This window comes from Sceloporus occidentalis, unplaced genomic scaffold, assembly GCF_023333645.1.
Source record: "Sceloporus occidentalis isolate IW3139 unplaced genomic scaffold, rSceOcc1.0.p SCAF_160, whole genome shotgun sequence".
Lineage (NCBI taxonomy): Eukaryota > Metazoa > Chordata > Lepidosauria > Squamata > Phrynosomatidae > Sceloporus > Sceloporus occidentalis.
Genome location: NW_028317140.1, coordinates 1,721,510 through 1,747,500, shown reverse-complemented (window position 1 = coordinate 1,747,500; position 25,991 = coordinate 1,721,510). Strand labels below are relative to the sequence as shown.

The 25,991-nt window shown below is 44.0% G+C and overlaps 1 protein-coding gene across 1 annotated transcript in view; it reads left to right on the top strand.

Annotated features, from left to right (window-relative positions):
* Window positions 1–22,820, top strand: part of LOC149279854 (glycerophosphodiester phosphodiesterase 2-like) — a 45,498-nt gene extending 22,678 nt beyond the window's left edge. The window contains exons 2-15 of the mRNA XM_089500848.1: window positions 405–508; window positions 2,266–2,359; window positions 2,565–2,624; window positions 3,255–3,353; window positions 4,083–4,176; window positions 4,607–4,752; window positions 9,540–9,622; window positions 9,823–9,973; window positions 10,900–11,121; window positions 15,972–16,129; window positions 17,275–17,422; window positions 17,851–17,933; window positions 22,347–22,459; window positions 22,702–22,820. Coding sequence (XP_089356974.1) covers window positions 405–508; window positions 2,266–2,359; window positions 2,565–2,624; window positions 3,255–3,353; window positions 4,083–4,176; window positions 4,607–4,752; window positions 9,540–9,622; window positions 9,823–9,973; window positions 10,900–11,121; window positions 15,972–16,129; window positions 17,275–17,422; window positions 17,851–17,933; window positions 22,347–22,459; window positions 22,702–22,820 — 1,674 coding nt within the window. The remainder of the gene's footprint in view (window positions 1–404; window positions 509–2,265; window positions 2,360–2,564; window positions 2,625–3,254; window positions 3,354–4,082; window positions 4,177–4,606; window positions 4,753–9,539; window positions 9,623–9,822; window positions 9,974–10,899; window positions 11,122–15,971; window positions 16,130–17,274; window positions 17,423–17,850; window positions 17,934–22,346; window positions 22,460–22,701) is intronic.
* The last annotated feature ends 3,171 nt before the right edge of the window (window positions 22,821–25,991 follow it).

Below are 25,991 nucleotides of genomic sequence, written 5' to 3'. Positions count from 1 at the left end.
TCTTCAAAACCGCTGAGCTTTAAATCAAAAATGTCATTTATTATCCTAAAAGCTGCGACGGATGCTGAGTTTTGGTCAATGAAACATTTATCCAATAATGCAACGCTTCATTTTACACACTCGGAAGTCTAGATGTCACGTAAGGAAGTTTTCATTTAGGTGGTGTTAGATAAGTGGAACAGCCTCCCAGCAGAGGTGGTAGAGGGTATTAAACATGCATGGGACAGACATACGGCTCCTGAATCTAAGACGAGACCAACGACTGATTAAGGTTTGAGTCTTTACAGCAGGAGAAACGGGCGACTAGACGGGGGCCGGATGGGGCCGGCGTATATTTTTGTCCTGTTTGTGGGTATGCGAAGCTGCAGCCTCCCCTGTAACGCTCTCTCTCTCTCTCTCGGCAGTGGGAGCTCCTGTGGTTTGCGATCCTCGCCGTTGCCTTCTTCCTCACCCTGAGCTGGTTTTATTTCTGGTGGGAGGTGGAAAACGACTACAATGAATTTAACCGGTAAGCGCAACTTCTTTATTAGTCTATACAGAGCCCCGGGCTCCAGTGGGAAGTGGCGTTTTAAATATTTGTTTAATTTAACCCCCCCCCCCCGATTTACATTGTGGGATTCAAAGCCCCCCGAAACGGTAACAATAAAACAAAGGTCCTCTCTGCGTTCCGCTACATTGTCTAAAAAAAATAATTGCATTTTCGTTGTTTTAAAATAATTTACAAAAAATATTTCTATTTCTATGGTAAAAAAATAAGTATATTTCCTAAATGACATATAATGTGTATTTTGTGTGATTTACCTTTAAAATGTACAGTGTGTATATATATATATATATATATATAAAAAAAATAATAAAAAAATAATATATAGGCAGAGCTTTTTTAATAATTAGAATAGATATTAATAATTTAATAAATAGAACCGTACTTTAAATATAATATTTTTTTTTCAATAAAAGGAACATTATACATTTAAAAAACATTTTTTACTCAAAAATATAAATAAAGCTGTGGATGTAGAATATTTTTTTATTTAGAAACGTTGTCTGTGAGATTTTTGTGGATTTTGTGTGTGTGTATATATATATCCTGTTGTACAGCGCTACGGATTATGATGGCGCTATATAAAACAATAAATAATAATATTATATACCGAGGGCTATAATATAAAGTGTCATTCTAATTTAAAAGTGGTCTTATTGCCATAGCAACAAGCGCAGCAGTTTGATCGGTGACGGTTGCATTGGTTGCTATGGTGACGAGAGTACTTTTTAGAACTTTTCACCAGAATCCGGCAGTATGTTAATATAACAGGTACGGGATCCGCAAATAACCACATGCCAGAGCTGCGCTTGTCACACCTCCCAGCTGTCCCTGTTTAGCTCAGCCAGTCCCTCTTTGGGCCACAAACTCCCTGGTTGCCCCTCCCTCCTCCCCCGTTTGCTGGGTATGAGGGTATCGCAGGGTTCTACAGCCCTAAAAGCTCCGATCATTTGAAGTATTTGCATTCTATAAGCCACGTGTCTCGGTTGGGAATTGAAGGGTTAACCGGCAGGGCTGGATAGATCGCTGTTCTGTATACCCCTTGGAGCTGGGGTTGTGATGGCTGCGGGTGAGCGATCCGGTGATGGATAACCTGCTTAATATTCAGACACGGGAAGCGTTACAGCGCGAGCGAGCGAGCGAGCCGGGGGATCTGACCCTGAAACTAACGTCTCATTCAGCAGCAGGGAGGACATCCATCAGCCGTCCATTACCCAGAAAGCCCAGTCCCGGGAACAAAAAGAATAACAACAACCCAAGTAGGATGAATAAATAAATGATTAGACTTATGAGAGGGTGGTAGTTAGGTGGAACAGCCCCCCAGCAGAAGTGGTAGAGGGTAATACAGCGAGGGTATTAAACATGCATGGGATAGACATCCGGCTCCTGAATCTAAGACGAGACCAACGACTGATTAAGGTTTGAGTCTTTACAGCAGGAAACGGGGGCCGGATGGGGCCGATCCGCCGGCGGGTGCTGTGTTTGTCTGTATAGTTTGCTTATTTTTTTCATTAGTAAAATTCCTTGGATTCGGGTTTCTGCAGTTAGATGAAGGTTTTTGTTTTTTTTATATATGTTTATTCTGTAAATAGTTTACATTTTCGACAAGAAAAATAAAAATAAAATAAGCCAATTAGGGAACAAATAAAGGTGCGATGTACGTTTTCTGGACCGCCTGTCGATTCTTTTAGGATTCCTTTCTATTTTCTTATTTTTTTTAGGTTTTTGTATAACAGAACCGGGCACTGGGACGACTGGTCCATTCCGATACTCATCGCCGCTGCGTGTGGATTCACATACATCACAGTGTTGCTGGTAGGTACGGCAGGATTCCCAATCAAAGTACAGGAGGGTGGTGGATAATTGGAACTGCCTCCCAGCAGAGGTGGTAGAGGCTTATACAGTGACCCCCCCTGCTGAGTCTCTCCTGTGTCCCCCCGTGACCGGTACGTCCCGGTACGTCCTAAGTTAAATCCATTCTCCAACATTACCCCGCTTACAGTGAGCTCTCCTGTTTTAGATGCTGGCGCTGTGCCACGTAGCTGTCGGACAGCAGCTGAATTTACACTGGGTCCACAAGGTAAGGCCTTCCGTTCCATGTTATATTTATCAGTCTTTATAAAGTTCCAGAAGATTCCATAGCGTTAGGTAACACAGAATGTATCAGACACAAACCTGGGAACAGCTTTTGCGGGTCTCCGAGACACGCCCACTCCCTGCCCCCTTCTCCTCTCACCAATCACAGTTTGTATGCGTTTGGGACCGCCCCCGCGCATCCTGAAGAGCGAGAGCTCCGGGGGGGGGCAGGAGCCTGGGTGTTCCCAGGTATATATCAAACTTTTTTTGTTGTTGTTTGATACACGATGCAGCCCCCAATTACATCCATTTCTCAATAATCACCTCCAACGGTGACCAAATATCACAAACTGATCGTTTCTCATTCTACAAAATTAGAGAAATTTCAGAACAGAAAGCGATAGCTGATACAATAGATCTATTTAAAAAAAAAAATTATAATTAAAAACGATCGGGGTGAAAATACACGGATTAAGTTAAAGCGGGAACCGGGGGAAGGTTAATAACATAACGGACGTTTACATATAGAAGGAATATTTTTATCAGCCTGGGTGCCAAAGTTAATTAGAATTTTCTGCTTTAATGATTTTTTTTGGAATGTCTGTATTAGAATAACCCCTCTCTGTTCTCCCAGGCTTTTCTCGTGGTTATATTGGTGGCCGTTGTAGTAGCCACGGCTTCCATAGAGCAGATGTGGGAAGAAGAATGGGGCGTCCTTCTGGTCTCCTTCCAGGTACCGCATTTACATTTCATGCCGTATGTGAGGAGGTCACCTGGCCGGCCGTTGAGTTCATCGAGTAGAAGCCCCGCGTGACCGAGGGATTTCCTGATCACTCCAAACTTCTCCATTTCCTTGTCAATAGTGGGCAAGATCTGGGAGTAGCCATTGGGGCTTCCCCAAAGTTGGGCATCTTAAGGAGAGGTTTCAATAAATCTGTAAGGGAATCTCTGATCTACCTAGTGACGTAGCGACTGATGAAGGGGTTAATACATTTGAATAAGGAAACAATGTTCTAGAATAACAAGGTTTCACCAAGAAACCTTGTTTATCCTTCCTGCTCTGATGTTCTCCCTGAGGAGGAACCCACCAGGGACCCCAATAACCCAACGAGGAGAACCAGCCCCTGTAGGGACACAGTGAGACCCTCATACCCAACAAGCGTCTAGAAATAAGGGGAGAAAAGAGGGGCTTCTGGGATTTGAGGCACAGAGAAGGTCTGGCCAAACCAAACAGGAACACTCGGAAGGATTCCTTTTGATGACTCAATGGCTCAGCCAGAGATGCCTTGTTGCCCCCCGTCCTTGTTTTGTACTCCTAGTCTAAAAACGTAACATATGTCGAGTGGATCACGTTGTCCTGCCGCTCCGTTCTTCTACGCCATTGGTGTTCCGGGATCAGCATATAGGTTTCCAAAACGTTGAAGAGGGCCTAACGTTTGGTCATGACCCATTTGTCTTCCAGGCCACCGCTCCATTCCTTCACATAGGGGCCCTGGTGGCCGTAACGATGCTGGCCTGGATTGTAGCCGGACAGTTCGCCAGATCGGAAAAAGTCAGTGAGTATGAACTGATCGCTCCCAACAACGTCTTCTAGCGCCCCGAAAGGTACTCCTATTAAAGGCGGAATCGCCAGCGGGGCACACGTGGGACATTTTGACTTTTTTTCCACGTTAACCGTGGGCCAAAAAGTACAACTTCCGATCGGAATTAGGAAAAGTTTAAAAAAAAGTCCTCTTGTTCCTTGCGTAGCCCAATTAATGAAGAGCGGCTCGCCCCTGTCTTGTAGGCGCCTTTTTGAGTGGTGCGACAGGAGCCACCAATGGGCGCTAATCGAGTTGAAAAGAGCAATGATAATAATAATAATAATTAATAATATAATAATAATCTTGTGGTAATCCGGTCCCAGGTATGGCTGGGTAATAATTCCCAGTGAAAGTCCGTTTGTCTTGACGTTGCGGGAATGACCCCGCGTATCTCTGCCTCTAGTCTTTCAGGTTTGTGTAATCATGGCGTACCTCGCGGTGATCATCGCCCTTTACCTGGTCCCGCTCACTATCTCCTCACCCTGCATAATGGACAAGAAGGACTTGGGACCTAAACCGAGAATCATTGGCCATACAGGAGCACCAATGGTAAGGGAATGAGTGATCTTGGTTATTTGAAGTATGAACTCAACGTCCTCTCGCTGCTCCCGGCGTCTCCTCTTCTCCCAGCCCCAACCCAATAGCTTTGATGTTAAGTATATGAAGAACATCTCGGGGCGCCGGGCTCCACGTCTTCGCCCACTGTGAATACTGACACCGCCTCTCGGTCCGGGTATCGAATTAGTAGATAGGGACGACGGATAAGCGATGGTCCAGTAAGGGTCATGGTTTGCACATTTGAAGGTTATTTGAAGGTTATGGGAATATTTCATCTTTTGAGACATACTGTATGATTTTAGGTAAGATTGTAACAGATTGAATGAAAAGCTTACCCCGTGGTAATGATGGGTACTTAATTTGGAACCCTGAACGTGGAAGCCAAAGCAGTGGATGATTGACACCTTTAGAACGTCACCCTAGAAATGGTCCGCTGTCTGCTGGTCTCTTCCTTTCAAAAAACACATAAAACGATTTTATTTATCAATTTTTTTAAAGACGAGTGATGAAGATCCCATTTTGGGAATAAAGTCATTCCGAGGGGCGCGGTAATGAGATTATAGGTTTGCGTTTTCGAAGAGACCGCAATAACCGCTCGTCGATGGGAAGAATCGGGATTTAAGACCAGAAATCACTCTAAAAAAAAAATAAAAAAAATGATTATATAGCTCAGTTTTGTCAGCCTTTCATGTAATGGAAATTGCCAGTAATGGGTTTGAGGTGGACGCGAGGTGGTGGTTTTGTGAAGCTGATGGACTTGCGTTCCAGATTGCCGACAGCTTGTCTTGGAGCCGTTAAATATTGCTAGCGGGGTGTCCAAGTGAAGAGTTCCAGACTCGTTGGGTATGGAATTACAGAGCTTTGTGGTACATTTTGTCCCTGTGTGGCATTCCACGGGGGCATGGAGAATGGATAGGGCCATAACACGTCCTGCTTGTCCGGCCAACAGAAAATGGAGTCTTCAGTCATAGTTGGGTCAAAGTTACAAAAGCTTTAGAGACCTCATCTGGTTGAACCTAATATTTTTTCCAGAATGCCACTTTGGAACACCAACGGGCCGGTAACAGCCCCCATGGACCTTCCAACCATAAGGGGGCAGTGAGTTTATGCCAAGGGCAGGGTCGTTATGTCACGGAATGTTCCAGCCTTAGAACTCTTTATCCCGTCCCCTCTCTCCATATGGGTCATGTCGGACACGACATACGAAGCTACTGGAAGGCCAAGCAGGCAGAGTGTTTGCCGGAACAGAGCAGGGTGGTCGTGGTCGGTAGGAGGAACCTAGATCCAGATGCTGGACTGTGCTGGCACACTCAGGACTGTTGGCAGCTATGTTGCAGCATGACACTGTATCTGACCCATTTACAAGCAAATACCCCCTTTTTTTTTTTTTTTGTTGCCCCGTATCCACGCAGCATAGAGTTAATCCCTAAAATTATGCATATCATTTAAGCGAGAGACATTCGTGGTTTCTGTTTGTGCTGGCGTAATCGGGAAGAATGAATCGGATTTCGGGGCGATTCGCCTGCATTCAGTCATTCCGACCCCTTGATGTTCGTTCATCGGTTCTCTGACTAACGAGGGTTATAACGAGCAGCCGAGTTTGATTTCACGCAACATCGTTGACTTTCCGTGACCCCCTTCACCCCCCCTCGCTCTGAGTCATACATGATGCACGGGGACCTCTTCTTCCCACGCGTGGAGGAGGAACGTTCCCTGGCACCGGATGATAAAGAACACGTTGTCTGCTACGTTATTATGCACGATGTTCTCAAAGGAAAAGCCGGGGGGATCGGAGACGTCCTAAAATATCATTAAAAAAAACCATACATTTTCACTGACCCAGAGACTCTGACTATTAACCCTTTATTGACCCATCACCCAACGGGGGCAGCCGAATGGTTCTGATAACGGAAACCATATTTAGAATGGAGTCACCTGAATTCAAGCAGGGGAGAAAGGAGCCAATTGGGATTCTCAAATATCGTTAAATCTGAGTCAGCTCCAGGCTGTTTGACCCTGAGAATCTGCCCAGCCACCCAGAGATTGGGGGTAAAATACCCTGAGAATCTGCCCAGCCACCCAGAGATTTGGGGTAAAAACCCTGAGAATCTGCCCATTCACCCAGAGATTGTGGGTAAAATACCCTGAGAATCTGCCCATTCACCCAGAGATTTGGGGTAAAAACCCTGAGAATCTGCCCGTTCACCCAGAGATTTGGGGTAAAAACCCTGAGAATCTGCCCGTTCACCCAGAGATTGGGGGTAAAATACCCTGAGAATCTGCCCATTCACCCAGAGATTTGGGGTAAAAACCCTGAGAATCTGCCCGTTCACCCAGAGATTGGGGGTAAAATACCCTGAGAATCTGCCCGTTCACCCAGAGATTGGGGGTAAAATACCCTGAGAATCTGCCCGTTCACCTAGAGATTGGGGTAAAAACCCTGAGAATCTGCCCGTTCACCCAGAGATTTGGGGTAAAAACCCTGAGAATCTGCCCATTCACCCAGAGATTTGGGGTAAAAACCCTGAGAATCTGCCCGTTCACCCAGAGATTTGGGGTAAAAACCCTGAGAATCTGCCCGTTCACCCAGAGATTGGGGGTAAAATACCCTGAGAATCTGCCCGTTCACCTAGAGATTGGGGTAAAAACCCTGAGAATCTGCCCGTTCACCCAGAGATTTGGGGTAAAAACCCTGAGAATCTGCCCATTCACCCAGAGATTTGGGGTAAAAACCCTGAGAATCTGCCCGTTCACCCAGAGATTTGGGGTAAAAACCCTGAGAATCTGCCCGTTCACCCAGAGATTGGGGGTAAAAACCCTGAGAATCTGCCCATTCACCCAGAGATTTGGGGTAAAAACCCTGAGAATCTGCCCGTTCACCCAGAGATTGGGGTAAAAACCCTGAGAATCTGCCCGTTCACCCAGAGATTGGGGGTAAAAACCCTGAGAATCTGCCCATTCACCCAGAGATTTGGGGTAAAAACCCTGAGAATCTGCCCGTTCACCCAGAGATTGGGGTAAAAACCCTGAGAATCTGCCCGTTCACCTTGAAAATCAGTCCAGGTTGTTATGTTCCTGTTCAGCCATCGTACAGCGCCCCGGAACCTGATAATGATAATACACACTTGCCGTCTGAGCTCGTTAGCGGGGTGATTAAAACTCCCTGTTTGGGAAGCCTGGATGGGCTGTGGGGGGCTTTGGAGCGAACCATCTGTCGGCGCTCGGCAGATCGCGTTCGCCGCGCCGTTCTGTTACGTGGTGCGTAGGCCCGTTTGCCGCATGGAAGTACAGTAATCCGTGAAAAGATTAAGGAGGAAACCACGAGGAAGCGACGCGTTCGCCCCGTAATAAAATATATTTTAGGGAATAAAAATTGGAATTGGCCAATATGAAAAAAAAATATTAAATATTTAATGTGTTTGTAATCGCATAAACCATATCAATATGATGTGTTTATAATACAATATCTGACATTCTATATTGTAATATTACATTATGACGTTATTTAAAAAAAGGGCAGGGGTAGTAGCTAAATGGAACAGCCTCCCAGCAGAAGTGGCAGAGGGTAATACAATGAGGGTATTAAACATGCGCGGGATAGACATCCAGCTCCTGAATCTAAGACGACACCAACGACTGATTAAGGTTTGAGTCGTTACAGCGGGAGAAACGGGCGACTAGACGGGGGCCGGATGGGGGCCGATCTGCCGGCAGGTTCTAGGTTTCTTATAGGTAGCCTTCCCAGAAGTTCTAGGACTATAGCTCTCATGATGCACAGCCAGCCAGCGTATTGCTGATCATAGTTGATGTCTCGCTGGCGTAGTTTAGCAGATAAAGCCTGTTTTCTGTTAATAAGGGGTATTTGCGCGTGGTGGGTGCAGGCGCGGCGTTAGGACCCGGAATATGAATGCAGACCGCTTTAGAAATGACGTCTGATATTGATGATTTATGATGAATGTGACGCTCCCTCTTTCAATATGAATGCGGGTTTTTTCGCCCTCTGTTGGCCGTCAGGTGTAATTACAGGCGCTGCTTTTGTCAAATTGTTATATTTATATTATGTTCCAAAAATGTGAAACTTGATAATTCTGTACATAATCTGAATAATAATAAAACACAGAGGGCGTGTAAAACTTTTTTGCCCGTGGCTGGTAATAGAAATCGTAGCAGAGTTTGCTTTTTGAGCTCCTGTTGCCCCCCCCCCGTGCTTGCGGGGTCCATGTTTTGACCCTCATTCTCCTGGGAATGAATAGTGAATGAATACAGCGGATTTGGCCCCTCTGAGCCAGGAGCGGGGCAGCCAGCATGTCTGGGAGCTACTCGTTTTACCCCATCCTCAAAGTGAATGGGCAGATTCTCAGGGCTTTTGCCCCAGTCTCGGGGTGAAGGGGCAGATTCTCAGGGTCACGCAGTCTGGAGCCGACGCCTTCATATTCTCCTCTGATTTAATGATATCTGCGCATCCCAATGCTTTCCTCCCTGCTATATCCCAACTGGAATCCCTGCTTGAATACAGGTGATTATTTCAAAGCCTTTGGTTTTCCGTAAAGATCATTATCAGAACCTTAACGAGGACCTGTGCCGTTAAAGGGTTAATATTGGAAGTTTCACGGTCAGCTGGTTTAGAAATCGGTGTCCCTATGGGCATTAATACTGGCTCCGGGGTACCTGCTCACCAGCCTGGGGTAGTTAATGGTTCTGATGGCGCAGCTGCGTTGGGTGCGCATGCGCGGTTACAGAGGTTTCGTAACACGTTATCTCGCCCTCTCTTATCGCAGCTGGCTCCGGAAAATACCTTCATGTCCTTCAGAAGAGCTCTGGACTACAACCCCTACGGGCTGGAGGCCGACGTCCGGATAAGGTGAGGACCGTCATAAACCCGCATAATGTTCCAAGTGTCCCTGCTTGGCTTGGCCAGTCCCGCCAGGGTCAATCCGACAGCCACCAGTCTACAGAGGTCCTGTGGGCCACGAGGTGTCCATTCCCCGCGCGAGACGTCCCCGATAATTTAGGGGTACAAAGTGTATAACGTGGATTGCGTTACTTTTTGTGCTTCCGCAGCTACGACGGGATCCCATTTCTGATGCACGATAACTCTCTGAGACGGACCACCAACGTAGAGGAGGTCTTTCCCCCGCTCGCCTCCCAACACCCTTCCATGGTCAACTGGACCGACCTCGAGGCTTTAAACGCCGGAGAGTGGTTCTTAAAGGTGAGTTTTATGAAACTTTCGGGTTTTTACGTAAAAAAGACCCAACGCGAGAAACCGAGAATGTGACGACAGATCGGCCCCATTCGGCCCCCGTCCAGTCAGCCAGGTTTTCCCTTCTGCAAAGACTCAAACCTTAATCCGTCATTGGTCTCGATTCAGGAGCCGTACATCTATCCCCTCTCTGCTTTCTTCTCTTACCACCTCTGCTGGGAGGAGGTTCCGCTTACCTACTACCCTCTAAGTAAAATAAAACATCCTTCCATTAAATCTATCAGTATTTATTTCTTAGCAAAACAACCTCCAAAGGTTACATTTACCTATTCTCTTGGTACAGCTTTTAAAGAAAAGTGATTGGTCTGGCTCCTCCCTCTTCTGGCTCCTCCCCCAGCTGCCTCTACTGATAGCAGGGAGCAAACCCACGCATGCTTCTTGCACATGCTCAGTAGAGCTACAAGTGTAGTCAACAGGCGCCGAGCTCCCATCCAAATCATTGGGAGTGTCAGCAGCCAATCACATGTGTGCTACCTGAACGCGGACTGTCTGCATACATGTGTGCTGCTGGACATGCGCAAGGAGCTTACATACTAACATGTTCCTGCTTTCATTAAAAAAAGAAAAAAAAAAACATTTGGAGGGCAAATCCTTAAAATCTGAGGCTTCCTTCCAGATATTTTAATTTATTCGGCTCTAAAGAATGTGTTAAGAAAAAATAGCAAGATTTTTTTGGGGGGGAAATTAATGTTCTCGCCATTCTCACATTATTTTTTCTCGTTGCTAAGGAACAAACTTTATATTTTCACAAAACATTTTGCAAAATAATAACCCCCCCTTTTTTTCCACGTACAATTTTTTAATGCATTTATTTATTTTTGCTTGTTTTAGTCCCGTTGACCTTTTTCCTGTTTTTCCCCCCCGTTTTGGTCTAGGCCGACCCTTTCTGGACGGTGAGCTCCCTTTCCCCTTTAGAGAAGTTCGAGGCCGGGAATCAATCGATTTGCAAACTGAGCGACCTCTTAAAGCTGGCGAAAGAAAACAACGTAACCGTCTTCCTGAAAATCCACCCACTTCCTCCCGATCATCCGCGCTCCGCCAGCCACATCAACATCACGGTGAACACCGTCCTGACGTCGGGGGTCCCGCAAGAAAACGTGAGCAAACCGGCACTTTCCCCAAACCCCGCGATTTACTCCAAAGAGCCCCAAATAATGCTGTTCAGAGATTAGAATAACTCTCATATATATATATTTCTATATAATATGCGGAAGAAACCCCCCTCGTGCGTGGTATGGAATGGTAGCAGCCATCCTGACTTCCTCCCTGTTAAGTTTCCTCTCCCTGGTTGTTTAGTTGCTGATTGTTGTTGATTGGTCCAGGCAGCCTTTTGTGGAGGTGGAGGGGGGGTAGAGACTCGGGCGAGGGAATGTATTAGAGAATGCTGGCTCTGCCACAGGCTGCCACCAATCCCAGCTGCTATGGGATAAAAAATAACCCAGAACGAACCCGTCTCCGAGACATTAACCGCAACCGAGAATCACGGCTGCTACGGTTACCATTAATGAATTAATTACCTGAGACAACAACACTTCCCCTTAAATAAATCAACAGGTCGCAAAGTCTCTTTATTACACCTAAACCCAGACCCCTCCGGCAGATCGGCCCCATCCGGCCCCCGTCTAGTCGCCCGTTTCTCCTGCTGTAAAGACTCAAACCTTAATCAGTCGTTGGTCTCGTCTTAGATTCAGGAGCCGTATGTCTATCCCATGCATGTTTAATACCCTCGCTGTATTACCCTCTACCACCTCTGCTGGGAGGCTGTTCCACTTATCTACCACCCTCTCAAACTTGTTACACTACATCTGAACTGCTGACCCTCCAGCAAACTTGGCTCTCTACCCGTTAGACTCCAATTCCCATCATCCCCTGCCATTGCAAGTACTACCATTGGGCTCCCAATGCCGTTGGACCCGCAGCCCCGTCCGCTATACTTCCGAAATCCAGATTACTTCACGATGCAAACCGGTTTCATCCAGAAATACACAAAACAAATCTAATAAAGAGAATTAGAAAAGTATTCAAAATCACAACTGAAAATGTCACAATTTCCGTGCCGAAATGACTCGCCCTGACATTTACACGAAGTACGGCTGTGAGATGTTTTTAACGACCCCTCGTGTCGGTCCTGAAGTCCTGAAGTCCGTCATGCGGAAAGAACACTGACATTTTATTGACTTTTTAAAGCAAGCAGAGGCTTCATTAAGAAATATTTTCTTGGTTTTCTGTTATTTGAATGTACCTGGTGAAAGTATCCGGCTGGCGGCCCCCCGAGCGACGCCGAATCTCAAAGCCAACCCCCAAAAATGATCCCACCGTAGAAAAAAAAAAAGGATCGGGGGAAAAAAACATGTCGAGCCTTTATTGCCATTATTCTCGGGGAGTTCCATTACTCTATAGATTGTAAGCTCCTGTGCGCAGGGCCCTCCCCACCTGTTGTCTCTGTAAGTCAAATTGTTATGCTACATACTACTTGTTATGTCCTGTCTACCATTGTACAGCGCTACGGAACATGCTGGCGCTATATCAAACAATACATAATAATTCTTTATCCCCTGGACCAGGTACGGACCTGCTATGTGCACTCAAGAATACACACTTGTGATGTTGTGTGGCTGTCTAGATGAAAGTGAGACAATTGTAGTGAAGTACAAGCCAGGCTGGGGCAAAACCAGACGCCAGGCTGGGGCAAAACCAGACGCCAGGCTGGGGCAAATATGGGCTTCACCCAATGGCTGCAAGGCTTTCTCTTAATATAAAGCTTCACCTATGAGTCCAGGCCTGGGCCAGGGGCGACTGCTCCCTTCGACCCGTTCTAAAGATGACCCTCAGATTAAGTATATTTTTGTTTATCAACAACTTGTTAAAAAAAAACAAAAAAACGATTTTTATTACCAAATTGGGCAAATTTAATGAAAAAAGATGAAATTAAAGTCCGTTAGTGATAACCCCCAATTTATCCAACGAGCGAGATAACAGAAAGCAAAGGTCACGCGTGACGTATTTCACATAAATTATAAAGCGTTGGCTCTTTAAACAATTTGTTAGAAGAATTGTATAAACCTTTTGGAATTCCTTCCACTTCCTTCCATCCCAGATGGATCTGTTCTTGACCCTTGCACTGCCCATACCCAGGAGGTTCCCCATTTCTCAAACCCGAAATAAGAGACAGACACCAGCAGGATTGGATTTAGAAAAGGCCGAGACATTTATTTAACAAATGTCTCGACATAACTTTATTTAACAACATATAAATTATTATAAAACACTTTAATAATAACTTCTGTATAAATACTATACAGTCTTCTGTACACCTGTGTACAAACAGCTGAGGGTTCCCAACCTAAACACCAAACAATGGCTTCACACTACCCCTTCCGCCGGATACCACAATCGCCCAAGCGACCGCGGGTCGGATAGGGGAGCTCCACCTTAACGCTTTGTTTAATCCTGTACAGGGAGGGCATTAACTCTAACCTCTAACCAAAACCATCAACTCCCACTCCCATTATCATTCAAACTTCTCCAGGGAACTCCTCCGCCACAGCAAAGAAAACGGATCCTGCAAAAAGAAAGAGGGAAAGGGGGAAAGAAAAAACACACAAAGCCAACACAAAAACACAAAGCAAAAGACAAAAAGAGGGAGGGCGGGCGGGAAACTGCTCCTGTGGTGTTCAGTAATTGCCCCTTGCACGTGTGCTTAGAGGGGCTTTATAGCCCTGTCCCCTTCCCCCTACAGTCACGTTCCTTGTGACTTCCCCCACGTTCCCTGTGCATTCTCACCTCGTGCTAACCCTTGCTGAGTTAACCCTTTCCTGCCCTAATACCATGTGCACCGTCCTGTAGTGCTGGCAGGGTCATGTTCCCCTTACGCCTATGACTCCAGGGTTTCTTTACGTCTTTCAACTCATGATGGACAGGGAGCTATAAAAAAAAAAAAGTCATTTTTATAATACTACAGAGCTTCCTATACGCTTGCGAATAGATATATATATATATACCGGTAATCTGTTAAATCAAACTCATGGATCCTTAAATACGTTTTAAAAAATATCGTGAATACTGTTTTCAGAGATAAAATGGCTCAGTCTTAATCACTCAGTATACAGCGCTGGGGGTTATATTACTGTATACAGCGCTGGGGGTTATATTACTGTATACAGCGCTGGGGGTTATATTACTGTATACAGCACTGGGGGGGTTATATTACTGTATACAGTGCTGGGGGGTTATATTTCTGTATACAGCGCTGGGGGGTTATATTTCTGTATACAGCGCTGGGGGTTATATTACTGTATACAGCGCTGGGGGGTTATATTTCTGTATACAGCGCTGGGGGTTATATTACTGTATACAGCGCTGGGGGGTTATATTTCTGTATACAGCGCTGGGGGTTATATTACTGTATACAGCGCTGGGGGGTTATATTACTGTATACAGCACTGAGGTTATATTACTGTATACAGCGCTGGGGGTTATATTACTGTATACAGCGCTGGGGGTTATATTACTGTATACAGCGCTGGGGGTTATATTACTGTATACAGCGCTGGGGGTTATATTACTGTATACAGTGCTGGGGGGTTATATTACTGTATACAGCGCTGGGGGGGTTATATTACTGTATACAGCGCTGGGGGTTATATTACTGTATACAGCGCTGGGGGGTTATATTACTGTATACAGTGCTGGGGGGGTTATATTACTGTATACAGTGCTGGGAGGTTATATTACTGTAACCCCCAGCGCTGTATACAGTAATATAACCCCCAGCGCTGTATACAGTAATATAACCCCCAGCGCTGTATATATTACTGTATACAGTGCTGGGGGTTATATTACTGTATACAGCGCTGGGGGGTTATATTACTGTATACAGCGCTGGGGGGGTTATATTACTGTATACAGCGCTGGGGGGGTTATATTACTGTATACAGCGCTGGGGGGTTATATTACTGTATACAGCGCTGGGGGGGTTATATTACTGTATACAGCGCTGGCGGGGTTATATTACTGTATACAGCGCTGGGGGGTTATATTACTGTATACAGCACTGGGGGGTTATATTACTGTATACAGCACTGGGGGGTTATATTACTGTATACAGCGCTGGGGGGTTATATTACTGTATACACCGCTGGGGGTTATATTACTGTATACAGCGCTGGGGGTTATATTACTGTATACAGCGCTGGGGGGTTATATTTCTGTATACAGCGCTGGGGGTTATATTACTGTATACAGCGCTGGGGGGTTATATTACTGTATACAGCGCTGGGGGTTATATTACTGTATACAGTGCTGGGGTTATATTACTGTATACAGCGCTGGGGGGTTATATTACTGTATACACCGCTGGGGGTTATATTACTGTATACAGCGCTGGGGGGTTATATTTCTGTATACAGCGCTGGGGGTTATATTACTGTATACAGCGCTGGGGGGTTATATTTCTGTATACAGCGCTGGGGGTTATATTACTGTATACAGCGCTGGGGGGTTATATTTCTGTATACAGCGCTGGGGGTTATATTACTGTATACAGCGCTGGGGTTATATTACTGTATACAGCGCTGGGGTTATATTACTGTATACAGCGCTGGGGGTTATATTACTGTATACAGCGCTGGGGGTTATATTACTGTATACAGCGCTGGGGGTTATATTACTGTATACAGCGCTGGGGGGTTATATTTCTGTATACAGCGCTGGGGGTTATATTACTGTATACAGCGCTGGGGTTATATTACTGTATACAGCGCTGGGGTTATATTACTGTATACAGCGCTGGGGGTTATATTACTGTATACAGCGCTGGGGGTTATATTACTGTATACAGCGCTGGGGTTATTACTGTGTACAGCAAAATCCCTAGCTTCTCAGAACCTAGAAAGGCCTGACCTGTGGACAGCCCTGCTTTACCTTTGGTGATCCGTTTTTCTTTTAGGTTATCTGGTTTTCTGATGGTGATAGATCCATGGTACAAAAGATGGCACCAGGTTTCCACCAGGCCTCGAACATCAAGAAATCCTCCAGCCATCTAAGAGCCAAGGGCATCACGGTACTGAATCTGCGATACACCGAGGTCCACGATGAGGACATCAGGTAATTTATCTGATTCTATACTGACCTTCAACATGTAATATGAATAGAAGTAGTGGACGGCCGTGCTCCAAGCTTGATCGGCTAAATAAACATGGTTGACCCCAGAGCAGAAGAGCGATGCGGCATCACGTATCCGAAGCGGAGGTAATTACTGATTCCCTGTTTAGTAAATTGCCCAATGCCCATATTCTTAAGGTAAGGCAAGAGTCACCTGACACTCCACGTGGACTGCCTTGGAAAAAAACATGCAAGCCTGATTGGAATGGTGCTTTTTTATCCATGTCTGGTTTTATTATTATTATTATTATTATTATTATTTATTTTTAATTTTTAAAATAAATATGTTGAGAATTTTTTTGTGTGTGAAGCCTGACACCTAGTGGTCAGAGGGGGAACCACATGCAATCCTGTTGCTATTTCAGTGAAAATACTCTAGTTTCATAAAGCTTTTCTTTATCTTTTCTTTATTCTTACACATAATATGTGCTGTAGATTAGATTTACTGTCATGCCCCTAATGTGGTCCGTAATTGGTTCACACCAGTGTGCAAGGGGCATGCAAATAAAAGAGGAATTTTATCGTTGGGGGGGGGGGAGAAATCACTTACTTTCTGAGCTCCTGCAGAACTTCAGCCAACTGCATCATTTATCTCCATCTGGTTTTTCGGTACTTGCGAAAAAAGTACGTTTTTTTTTTTAAATTAAAAAATTCTGAAAGCAATCGTGGCTTTTAACACTCCATCAGCCGTCGGTCTATTTTCCCCGTTTCAGCTCAATATGGTTTCTGAAGTTAATATTTTAAGTTACTCCCTAAAAAAATGACTCCAGAAATTAGCCTTTTCACGCAGGAGCCATCACGGTCCGGGTCATGCCTCCCAAATTGTTTTCTTCCTTGTGACCCCTGTATATAAGAGGGGCAACGGAAGGCATTTAAATGTGCGTCCTGGGGCTGCAGGTCCAGCAGGGGTGGCCGAAGTGCTGCATATCTTCCCCCCCCCCCACATACACACGGCCAGCGCATTCCAAAGCTTTACTGCCCTTTCTGTGTCTCTCTTTCTGCGGTTTTTTTTTCATGCATTTTTTTGGCAGTTTATGAATTTCCAGTGTTTGTTCTTATGTAGTTTTGACTTTTTTTTTTTTTTACAGGGAATACAGCTCAGAGAACATAACCCTCAACGTGCACACTGTCAACAAGCCCTGGCTGTACTCGGTGCTGTGGTGCTCCGGCGTCCGGTCCGTCTCGTCGGATGCCTCACACATCCTCCGCAAGGTGCCTTTCCCCATCTGGTTAATGGTAAGCCATCAACTCTTTGCATATTAAACTAAGCGGCGTATATATATATATATTATATATTATATATATATATATATACACCAGGGGAGCAGCCGTCTCTACTCCCTGGTGTATATATATATATATATATATAATATATATATATATATATATATATATATATATATTATATATATATACACCAGGGGAGCAGCCGTCTCTATTCCCTGTCCTCAGGATTATTCCTCCCCATTAAGTCACATAGACACGTAGAACTTGGAAGCAGAACCGTCGGCCCATCTTGCTCGCCAAACTTTTCATGCCGTAAAGGGAAATCTGGCTACAAACCCTAAAATTGTGAAATCTCGAGGCTTCGGATTGTATCGTCACGGGGGGGGGAAACAGGGGGGTGGAAGGAAACACCGACTTTGTGTTTGTCTGTTTTTCAGCCTCCCGATGAATATTCCCTGATATGGATTACGTCGGATCTCATTTCATTCACCGTCGTTTTAGGAATTTTTATATTACAGAAGTAAGTAGATTTCTTCCTAATCGTCTGCCTCGGTTCTTTAACGCATTAACCCCGCGTATTTCTCCTTTAACATTTATAAAGCGTTAATAAGATAAACCGCCTGCTAAAAAAAAATCCTTTTTAATTGAAAATATTTTACATTGTCACGGTCCATGGTTCCAGGTTTTTTGCTGTATTTTTGAATTTTTTTCTAGAATATTTATATTATATTTAGATTTTTATACAAGGTTTTACTAAACTCACTTTTGTGTTAATTATTTCTTATTTACATGAATAACCTTTTTTATTTTTTTAATAGTACCATGATCATTAATTTCCTTTTTACCTTTTTTTTTTTTGTAAAATAGATGCATGTAAGGATATTAAAATCATCATTACTGTCGGTATTAACCAGACATTTCTTACATAGACTTTATAGGGATATTATTATTATTATTAATATAATAATTATTATTATTTTATTTTTCGTTTTAATTTATTTTAATTTTTGTTGTCGCTATTATTATTATTATGCATTTTGTGCATTTTACTTAAAGAAGAAAACCATGGAAAAATGTTTTTAAAAAAATGAATTAATAAATAATAAATTTTTGGTAAAAACAAAGTATTTATAGATATATAATAAATACGAAGAAATGTCCCTTTAAAGATGGCTTCCACGTGACCTTCCAAATGAACCGTTTCTTTGCCTAAAATCATTATTTGTCGTTTCAGAGTTTAAATTCCCACATCCTTCCTCCTCTTGCCGTTCTAAAATCTTATTTTTTTAATGATTTTCACTGATTTGTGCCGGTGCGTCCAAAATTTATTCCGTAACGGCGAAGGTTCATCGCTTGGTGACTGCCCCCGTATATAGTACCCCCCCACACGTTATATCATATAGTCCATCTGCTGAGAACCTTTCACTTCAATGTCTTGGTTAATGTTGGGTATCGTGAGTCAAGCTTCTTCTGTTTAACAATGCCTAAAGAAGAGACCTCTGTGTCCTGTAAGCTTGCATTAAATGCTCCCTTTTCCTTCGGTGGTGAATTCTACATCTTCACTGCCAATAAACAGATTTCTCTTCTAAATTAATACGATTGTCTGATTGCAATCACCTCATATCTGACAGATCTTTGCAGAAGGAGCTGGGGGGGGGGGGTCTCAGAATTTCTGGCCACAAAGCAATACGCCATCCATTAGCCCAATCAGATTCCAGGAACGGTAACTTATCACACAGGGGCTTCCTCCACGGATAACCTACCCTGTACACAAAGTAATGGGAAGACAATCTTCAGCTCTTTTCATTGCGTTTCCAAGTTTTGTTAATGTTTTAGATATAACCGGCCCGTAGACAGAACGGAAAGAGCTCATCGTGGGCAGATCAGTTCCTCGGGGGCGGTGACTATCGGAATGTGATTTGTATATTTAAAGAATAAGCATCAGGTTCCGCATTTGCACTGCGCTGTGTTTCCCTTAAGGAATTGTTCATCCGTGCTCCCCACCGTGTGGGTGCCTCTTGTACCTGCGCGTTCTGGGTATAGGGGGCCGCATTAAATATTTGGGGGGTGTGGCTTCAGCAGGGCCATGTTGGTTATACTGATTGACCTCAGAGTCCGGCTCTTGGGGCGCTCTGGTACATGTGAAGCACCCTGATCATGTTACTATACAGGGGAACCGACCAACAGCTGTCTAATAAAGAGTCGGGAACCAAAACCTGGTTTATATGAAAGATCCCATTTCCAGAATTCGGTTATAAATGTTTACTGTTTTGAGCTTGGATAGATTTTTTGCCGTATCTCCCCATTTTATAGGTCACCATGAACTGAATCGTCTGCCTTCTGATTGGCCGAAAACCCCACCAATCAAAATTCAACTTTCGTTCCAAACCCGGCTTTCTTTTTCTCTTTTCTTTTCTTTTTCTCTAACTGCCTCTATTATCTAACTAATGTGTTTGTATTTTTTATTTTAAATCCATTTAAAATGAGTCATTACTAACCTTATAACCATTTAATAACCGGTGAAGCGTGAATAAGCGTTAGAACATTAACGGCTTTCCACGGCTTCTTTACGACTGTGATGTTCTGACTGCTCTCTTGCTTAATTTCCTAATCCTCTGATTTTTCTGCATGTTCCTCCTTTCTCTCTCTGCTGCATTCTGGCATCTCAAAGCTATCACATGATCAGGTAATCTTCACCGCCCCCGATACCCCCCCCATAAACCTCCGTCTGTCTGACAAACCCCCCATAAACCTCCGTCTGTCTGACAACCCCCCCCTCGCGGCTATAACTCAGATAATAATAATAATAGTAATAATAATAATAATAATATAAGAATATAATAATCAGGACGATGGGGTGTGAGTCTGTTTTTTTGGGGGGGGCTTTACCAGGAATTTTTATGTGACTTTGTGCCCTATAGCTGGGTATTTAGTGGGGCATTTAGAAGAAGAATAATGGGGTTTATTTACCCGTTTAATTTATAAAGCCGTTCCCTGCTGTTTCTATACACATTATCGGGGCTTTTAGGGCAGTAGAACCCTGCGATCCCCTCATACCCAGCAAACATTCTGACCTCCTAGAAAAGAGGGGCAACGGGGGAGGAGAAAGGGGCATCAGGTGGAGGAGAGATTGGCATCAGGGGCATACTATGGCACTGACTCTTCTTAGGAGGGGTACTTGGGAGGTATGAATTCTGCATGCACATGGTGTGTATGTATATAATGTATATACTGTATATAATGTATATATATATATGAATCCTTGGTGAATACTTTGTAGCAAATACCTTTTTTTGCAATTATTTTAATTCTTTGTAGATAATTTGTATCACCGCAGTCCTGATGTTATTTCCCTTCCCTGAACCAATCGGCTTCCACCAGAGGAATAGCAAATTAACAAAAGGGTTAAAGACCCCGAGGCTCGCTGCGGCTCCTAGAGGGGTATCCTATGGCAGATGCGGGCAATTATCCAGCAGGACAAAAAGATAATGTTTCACAAAGAAACCCAATCCGTTCTCTGCGTTGGTTTCGTGGCCTTCTGCTCCTTCATGTGGACGTGCGGCCCCCAGCGGCCCCCGTCTAGTCGCCCGTTTCTTAAACCTTAATCAGTCGTTGGTCTCGTCTTAGATTCAGGAGCCGTATGCCTATCCCATGCATGTTTAATACCCTCACTGTATTACCCTCTACCACCTCTGCTGGGAGGCTGTTCCACTTATCTACTCTCAGTAAAGTAACATTTCCTTACATCATCTCCCTTTAAATGGTTGATAGAATCGTTAGCCGATTTCAGACAAATGTAAGCATCATAAAAAAATAACGTTGTCCCAGATCAAAGTATTTAGATCAGAGATCCCATCAAATAAAATCCTTCAGACAGTACCTTTTTCATTGATTTCCAGGGCAAAAATATCACTTTTACGTACACAGTTACCTTCTTTCTTATTAGTGCCAGGGTAATCTGCCCTGTAGGTGATGGCAAAGTATACCCGACGTGTGTTAGCTTTTTACCAATTCTGCCCGGAGGCTGTTCCACTTATCCACCACTCTCAGTAAAGTAAAACTTCCTTCCGTTCCATGTCAGCCTCTGACTCTCTAGTTGTTAGATTCCGGTCTCTTGTTTAGGGTCTTGTTCCCTTGCCCGCTGTTGGCCCCCCAGGTCTTTGTCTTTAATCCTTTTGTTTTGCCCCGCACTTTGTTCCCAAAATAATTTTTTTTTATTAAATTCTACCCCAAATTTCTCAGCCAATCAGCTGCATTCACAAAATCTAGAACAAAATGTTTATATATATATATATGAGTGTATATTATTCCCTGCATCCCTGGCCCTTTGACTCGGGACCCGAGCGGGGTATCATTGATACTCCCGGGATTATTTCGGATTGGGCCGCATCCGTTATTTTGCCGAGGCTGTCGTGGCGGCCGTTCGAAAGCTGAGGTCGTGCGGGGGGGGGGGGGGTGTGTAGTAGAATAAACACAATAGTTGACATTTTCGGCGCGTCTCTTTGCTCATCTTTCCCTAAATGAGCGTTTTATCCGGTCCTGCTCTCTGTTCTTTCTTTTATTTCTTTCTTTCCTTTCTTTTTTCTTTTCTTTCTTGATTTTATTTGCTTTTATCCTTTTCCTTTCATCTTAATTTCTTTCTTTTCTTCTTTCCTACTTAACTTCCTCCTTTTTTTCTTGATTTCCTTTCCTTGTCTCTTTTCCTTTTTTCTTTTCTCATTTTTTATTCTTTTCCTTTCTGTGTTTCATTTCATTCTTTTCCTGTTTGATTTTCTTTCGTTCATTCTTTCTTTTCCTGTTTGATTTTCTTTCTTTCTTCTACAAAGTGGAAGATCCAACTTTGTGTCATGTTGATGATGTCACACTTTGTGTCATGTTGATGATGTCACACTGGTGATTGAGTTATACAGTAACATTGTATCACTCTTCACAGGTGGCGCCTGGGCAGCATCCGAACGTACAATCCAGAACAAATAATGTTGAGCGCCGCCGTCCGCCGCACGAGCAAAGATGTCCGGATCATGAAGGAAAAGCTTATATTCTCGGGTATGTCGGAGGGGAGGCGACAGCCGATGTTGGGGGCATCAGTGGCTTCCGGAAGCCTTGTCCCCGCGCGGCCATGTCCTCGTTCAGACCCTTCACATAACCCCTACTTATGTCCCGCTGGCAGCTGCGCAGGCACAAAAGGGTTAAATATCGCCTCCAAATTGGCCTAGTTCCCATTTGATGTTACAGAAACGTACGGTTGTGACAGCTTTTATTATTATTATTCTTTTTCCCCCTTCCAGAAATAAACAGCAGCATGGACACGGCCGAAGAGCTCTCCTTGTGTTCCGAAAACCGCTATGACGGCTTCGCCAACGACGGCGTATCGCCCTCCGCGGACGCTAGAATCCACACAAACTAAGAAGCCCGATCAACACTTTTCTTTCTATAATGCGATCGGGACGTTTTCGTCGGCAATTTCAGTGATACGGATATTCGCCGGGACGACTTAACTCGTTGGGCCCGGGTCCACTAAGCAGCGAAAAAGCCAGAGACGTTTCTCTACGGAGGGCATCTGGAACCATGTGGCGCTCTGAGGGTTAATGCCCGGATTTCTCTGTTTCTATATAATGTTTTTGCTGTATAACCCAGACTGTGAGATTTGTATATATGTAGAAAAAAATCTGATCCTCCCCCTCCCCCTTTTTGTGCGTTTTCTGTGAATAACACAAGCGAGTCCTTGTGTAAATTTCGACTGAGACCGAGGACGGCGCCGTTCCTCGTTTTGCTTTGCGAAGCCATCGACGGGTCGTGAAGCCAACCGGCCCCTAACTTTTTTTATGTAAAACACGAAAATCAACCCTTTTATTAAAATTGTGGAGATTCTTAAAGCGGACCCTTAAACCCCCCCCCCAAAAAAGATAAACCGGCACCAATAACTGTCTGTATGTTGGGCTGATATATATATAAACCTATTACGCATACACACGGACCCGCCCTCCTTTCCTGATTGGCTGCCCAGATGAGCTCCCTCACCGCTCTGTTATGTTGAAATCTGTCAAAAAACACTAAATGATGCGTAAAAAATACTCACGGATGCCTCGAGCAAGCGTGACATCGATATGGAGGGAGGAAAGGGACTTTTATTAAATATATTTTTTTTATTTTTTGTAGAAAATAGCAGAACTGCTTCTTTTTGATCAGGCGACTTACACGCTAATATAGACAAAATCTCACTTTATTGGGGCCTCTTTGTCAAGGGTTTAGAAGAAGTAAAGTCACGGCTGGACCGTCCTTCGTTTCAACGCGATATATTATAAAAAATATATAAAAAAACATTTAGTCGGTGACCGTACGGGTTAAAGGTGCTGTCCCACTCCCTAAAACGCAGCGCGAGACACATCATTCCCAGAGCTGACTAATACCCAAACCTTCGCTGGAAATCATTTTTATTAAAATCTAAATGTCTTGTTTATTATTTTCGGGGGGGGGCTTTATGGCCATGTGACACAACAGCAGGCACTGATAGGTCGTCTGTAGAAATTAAGCAAGTTCCTAAAACTTTTAGCTAAAATGTATTCACGGAATATGCTAAAGCGGGCAATTAATGTTTTGGGTTTTTTCTCCGAGTGGAACTGCACCTTTACGACCACACAGTGGGAGCAAGGGTTCGAGTGTGAGCCCCGGTGAGCCGCCGAGGCATAATGTTTAGGTAACGATGAGATGGCTCTAAACTAATTTAACCATCGATTCGTTGGAAACGTTCACCAGAGTCGGACCTTCCAATGGCCGCCATACTCCTAAAATCCACCAGTGAGGAGCAACCTTCCGTGTCGACCTACTCGCCGGAGTAGTGACGTCATCTACATGTGAAATGATGTCATATCAGGATACCGCCCAGCGATTGTTTTCGCTGTGATACGGAGCGTGTTCTTTAATGAGGCGCATCGATCATGGCGTTCCATTACACGGTAGAGAATTCCAGGTGGCCGCCATTGTCTGAAGGCTTGGCGTCTAGAATGATAATAGATGGAGTGTATTTCTCGATGTATAGTTACACGATTCCTTCGCTCTCAATATCCGTTTTAGGTGTTTACCGGCTGAATTGGTGGCACAAGTGGGATTCCTCAAAACCGGGAGAACCCCCCACACCTGGTTCTAAGGGCCACGTGCACCAAATGCGATATAAGACACTGCTCAGCCAAAGGGTTAATAGCGGATATAGGGGACAGAGCTATAGGTTTGCAATGTCACAACCCCCATACAGAATCAGAGCGTTTTCTGCACCATGATCGAAGGGGGGGCTGCAATACCCCTAAATTATTAAATGTGATATTTATAGAATTTTGGAATCTTGAAGACACTAATGTTTTATGTTTTATGCTTTATGCTTTTTTTTTTTCTTTTTTATCTTTGACCTCATGAAGAATATCCAGGTTGCTCTCCCTAATGACTTCATACATTTCATCAGCTCCTCTTTCATGTTTAGCTCATTTTTTCTGATTATCTGCGTTTTTTTAAGAGCTTTTCCTTTTTTTGACTAGTTGCCTCATCTGCTTTTCCTTAATTCCTTCAAATATATTTTTACCCTCCTTGGTTTTCTTTCTACATTTTAAAAATAGCCCAAAAATGTATTTGAAATTTCAGCAGAAATACAACACTATTATTATGGAAAGAAAGAAAAAAAAAAAGGAAACAGGCGAGTGTAAAAATATATTTTTTTTCACGGTTTCCTCGTTGTTATATCACCATAATATGTTTTTCTATAAAATTTTTGGCATTCCTTAATTTAAGTATTTTTTCCTGTTATGTAACATGGTCTCCTTTATTTTATTTTATTTTTTTGCTTCAACACAGTTATTATTTAGGGCTAAAGATTTAATTTAAAAATAAATTCACCCCCCCAAAAAAGGGCTTTATTTAAAATATCAGCACATGAGTGTCAAGTCTTTTTTTTTTTTTTTGTATTTTAATTTGGTGTAAGAATAATGTGATTTTTAACTACAAATGTAAAAAAACAAAACGTCCGCCACCCTACTTTCTACGTGTTTCTGGTAAATGTTGATGTTGTTTCATGAAGCTGCTACTTTTATTTCCTGCAAATTTGTGGATTTTTTGGGGGGTAATTTTAGTTAATTTTCACAAAATCTGTTAAATTTAGCCGTGTACCGCTGAGTGATTAGAACAAATGACATGTCTGCTGCTCTAGAACGTTATTCTAGATTTTATAGACAATTCTCCTGGAGGTCCTCCTACCTGAGAACTCCCCAAGGGCGGTCTACTCAGAGCTCTCCCTCTTCTGGTTAAGAGGCTTTTATTTTGAGGGGGCAGGGCTAGTCACACATGAGGGCGGGGTTAGCCACCTGAAGGGCAGGGCTAGTGCCCGATAATATTTAAACGGGAGTGGAAATGGGTGGAGAGTGGGCGTGGCTGACCACAATTCCTCTGTCTACAGAAAGAGACCCCGGGGAAGCAGCTCTTCCCTCCGAGACTCTGAGTGGACTCCGGGCTCGGAGATCTCCTTGGCGTGTTAGAATGCTTTATGATTGGTGTAAACGGCGGTTCTGATGCCCCAGGGGTTGGATCTCAGTAT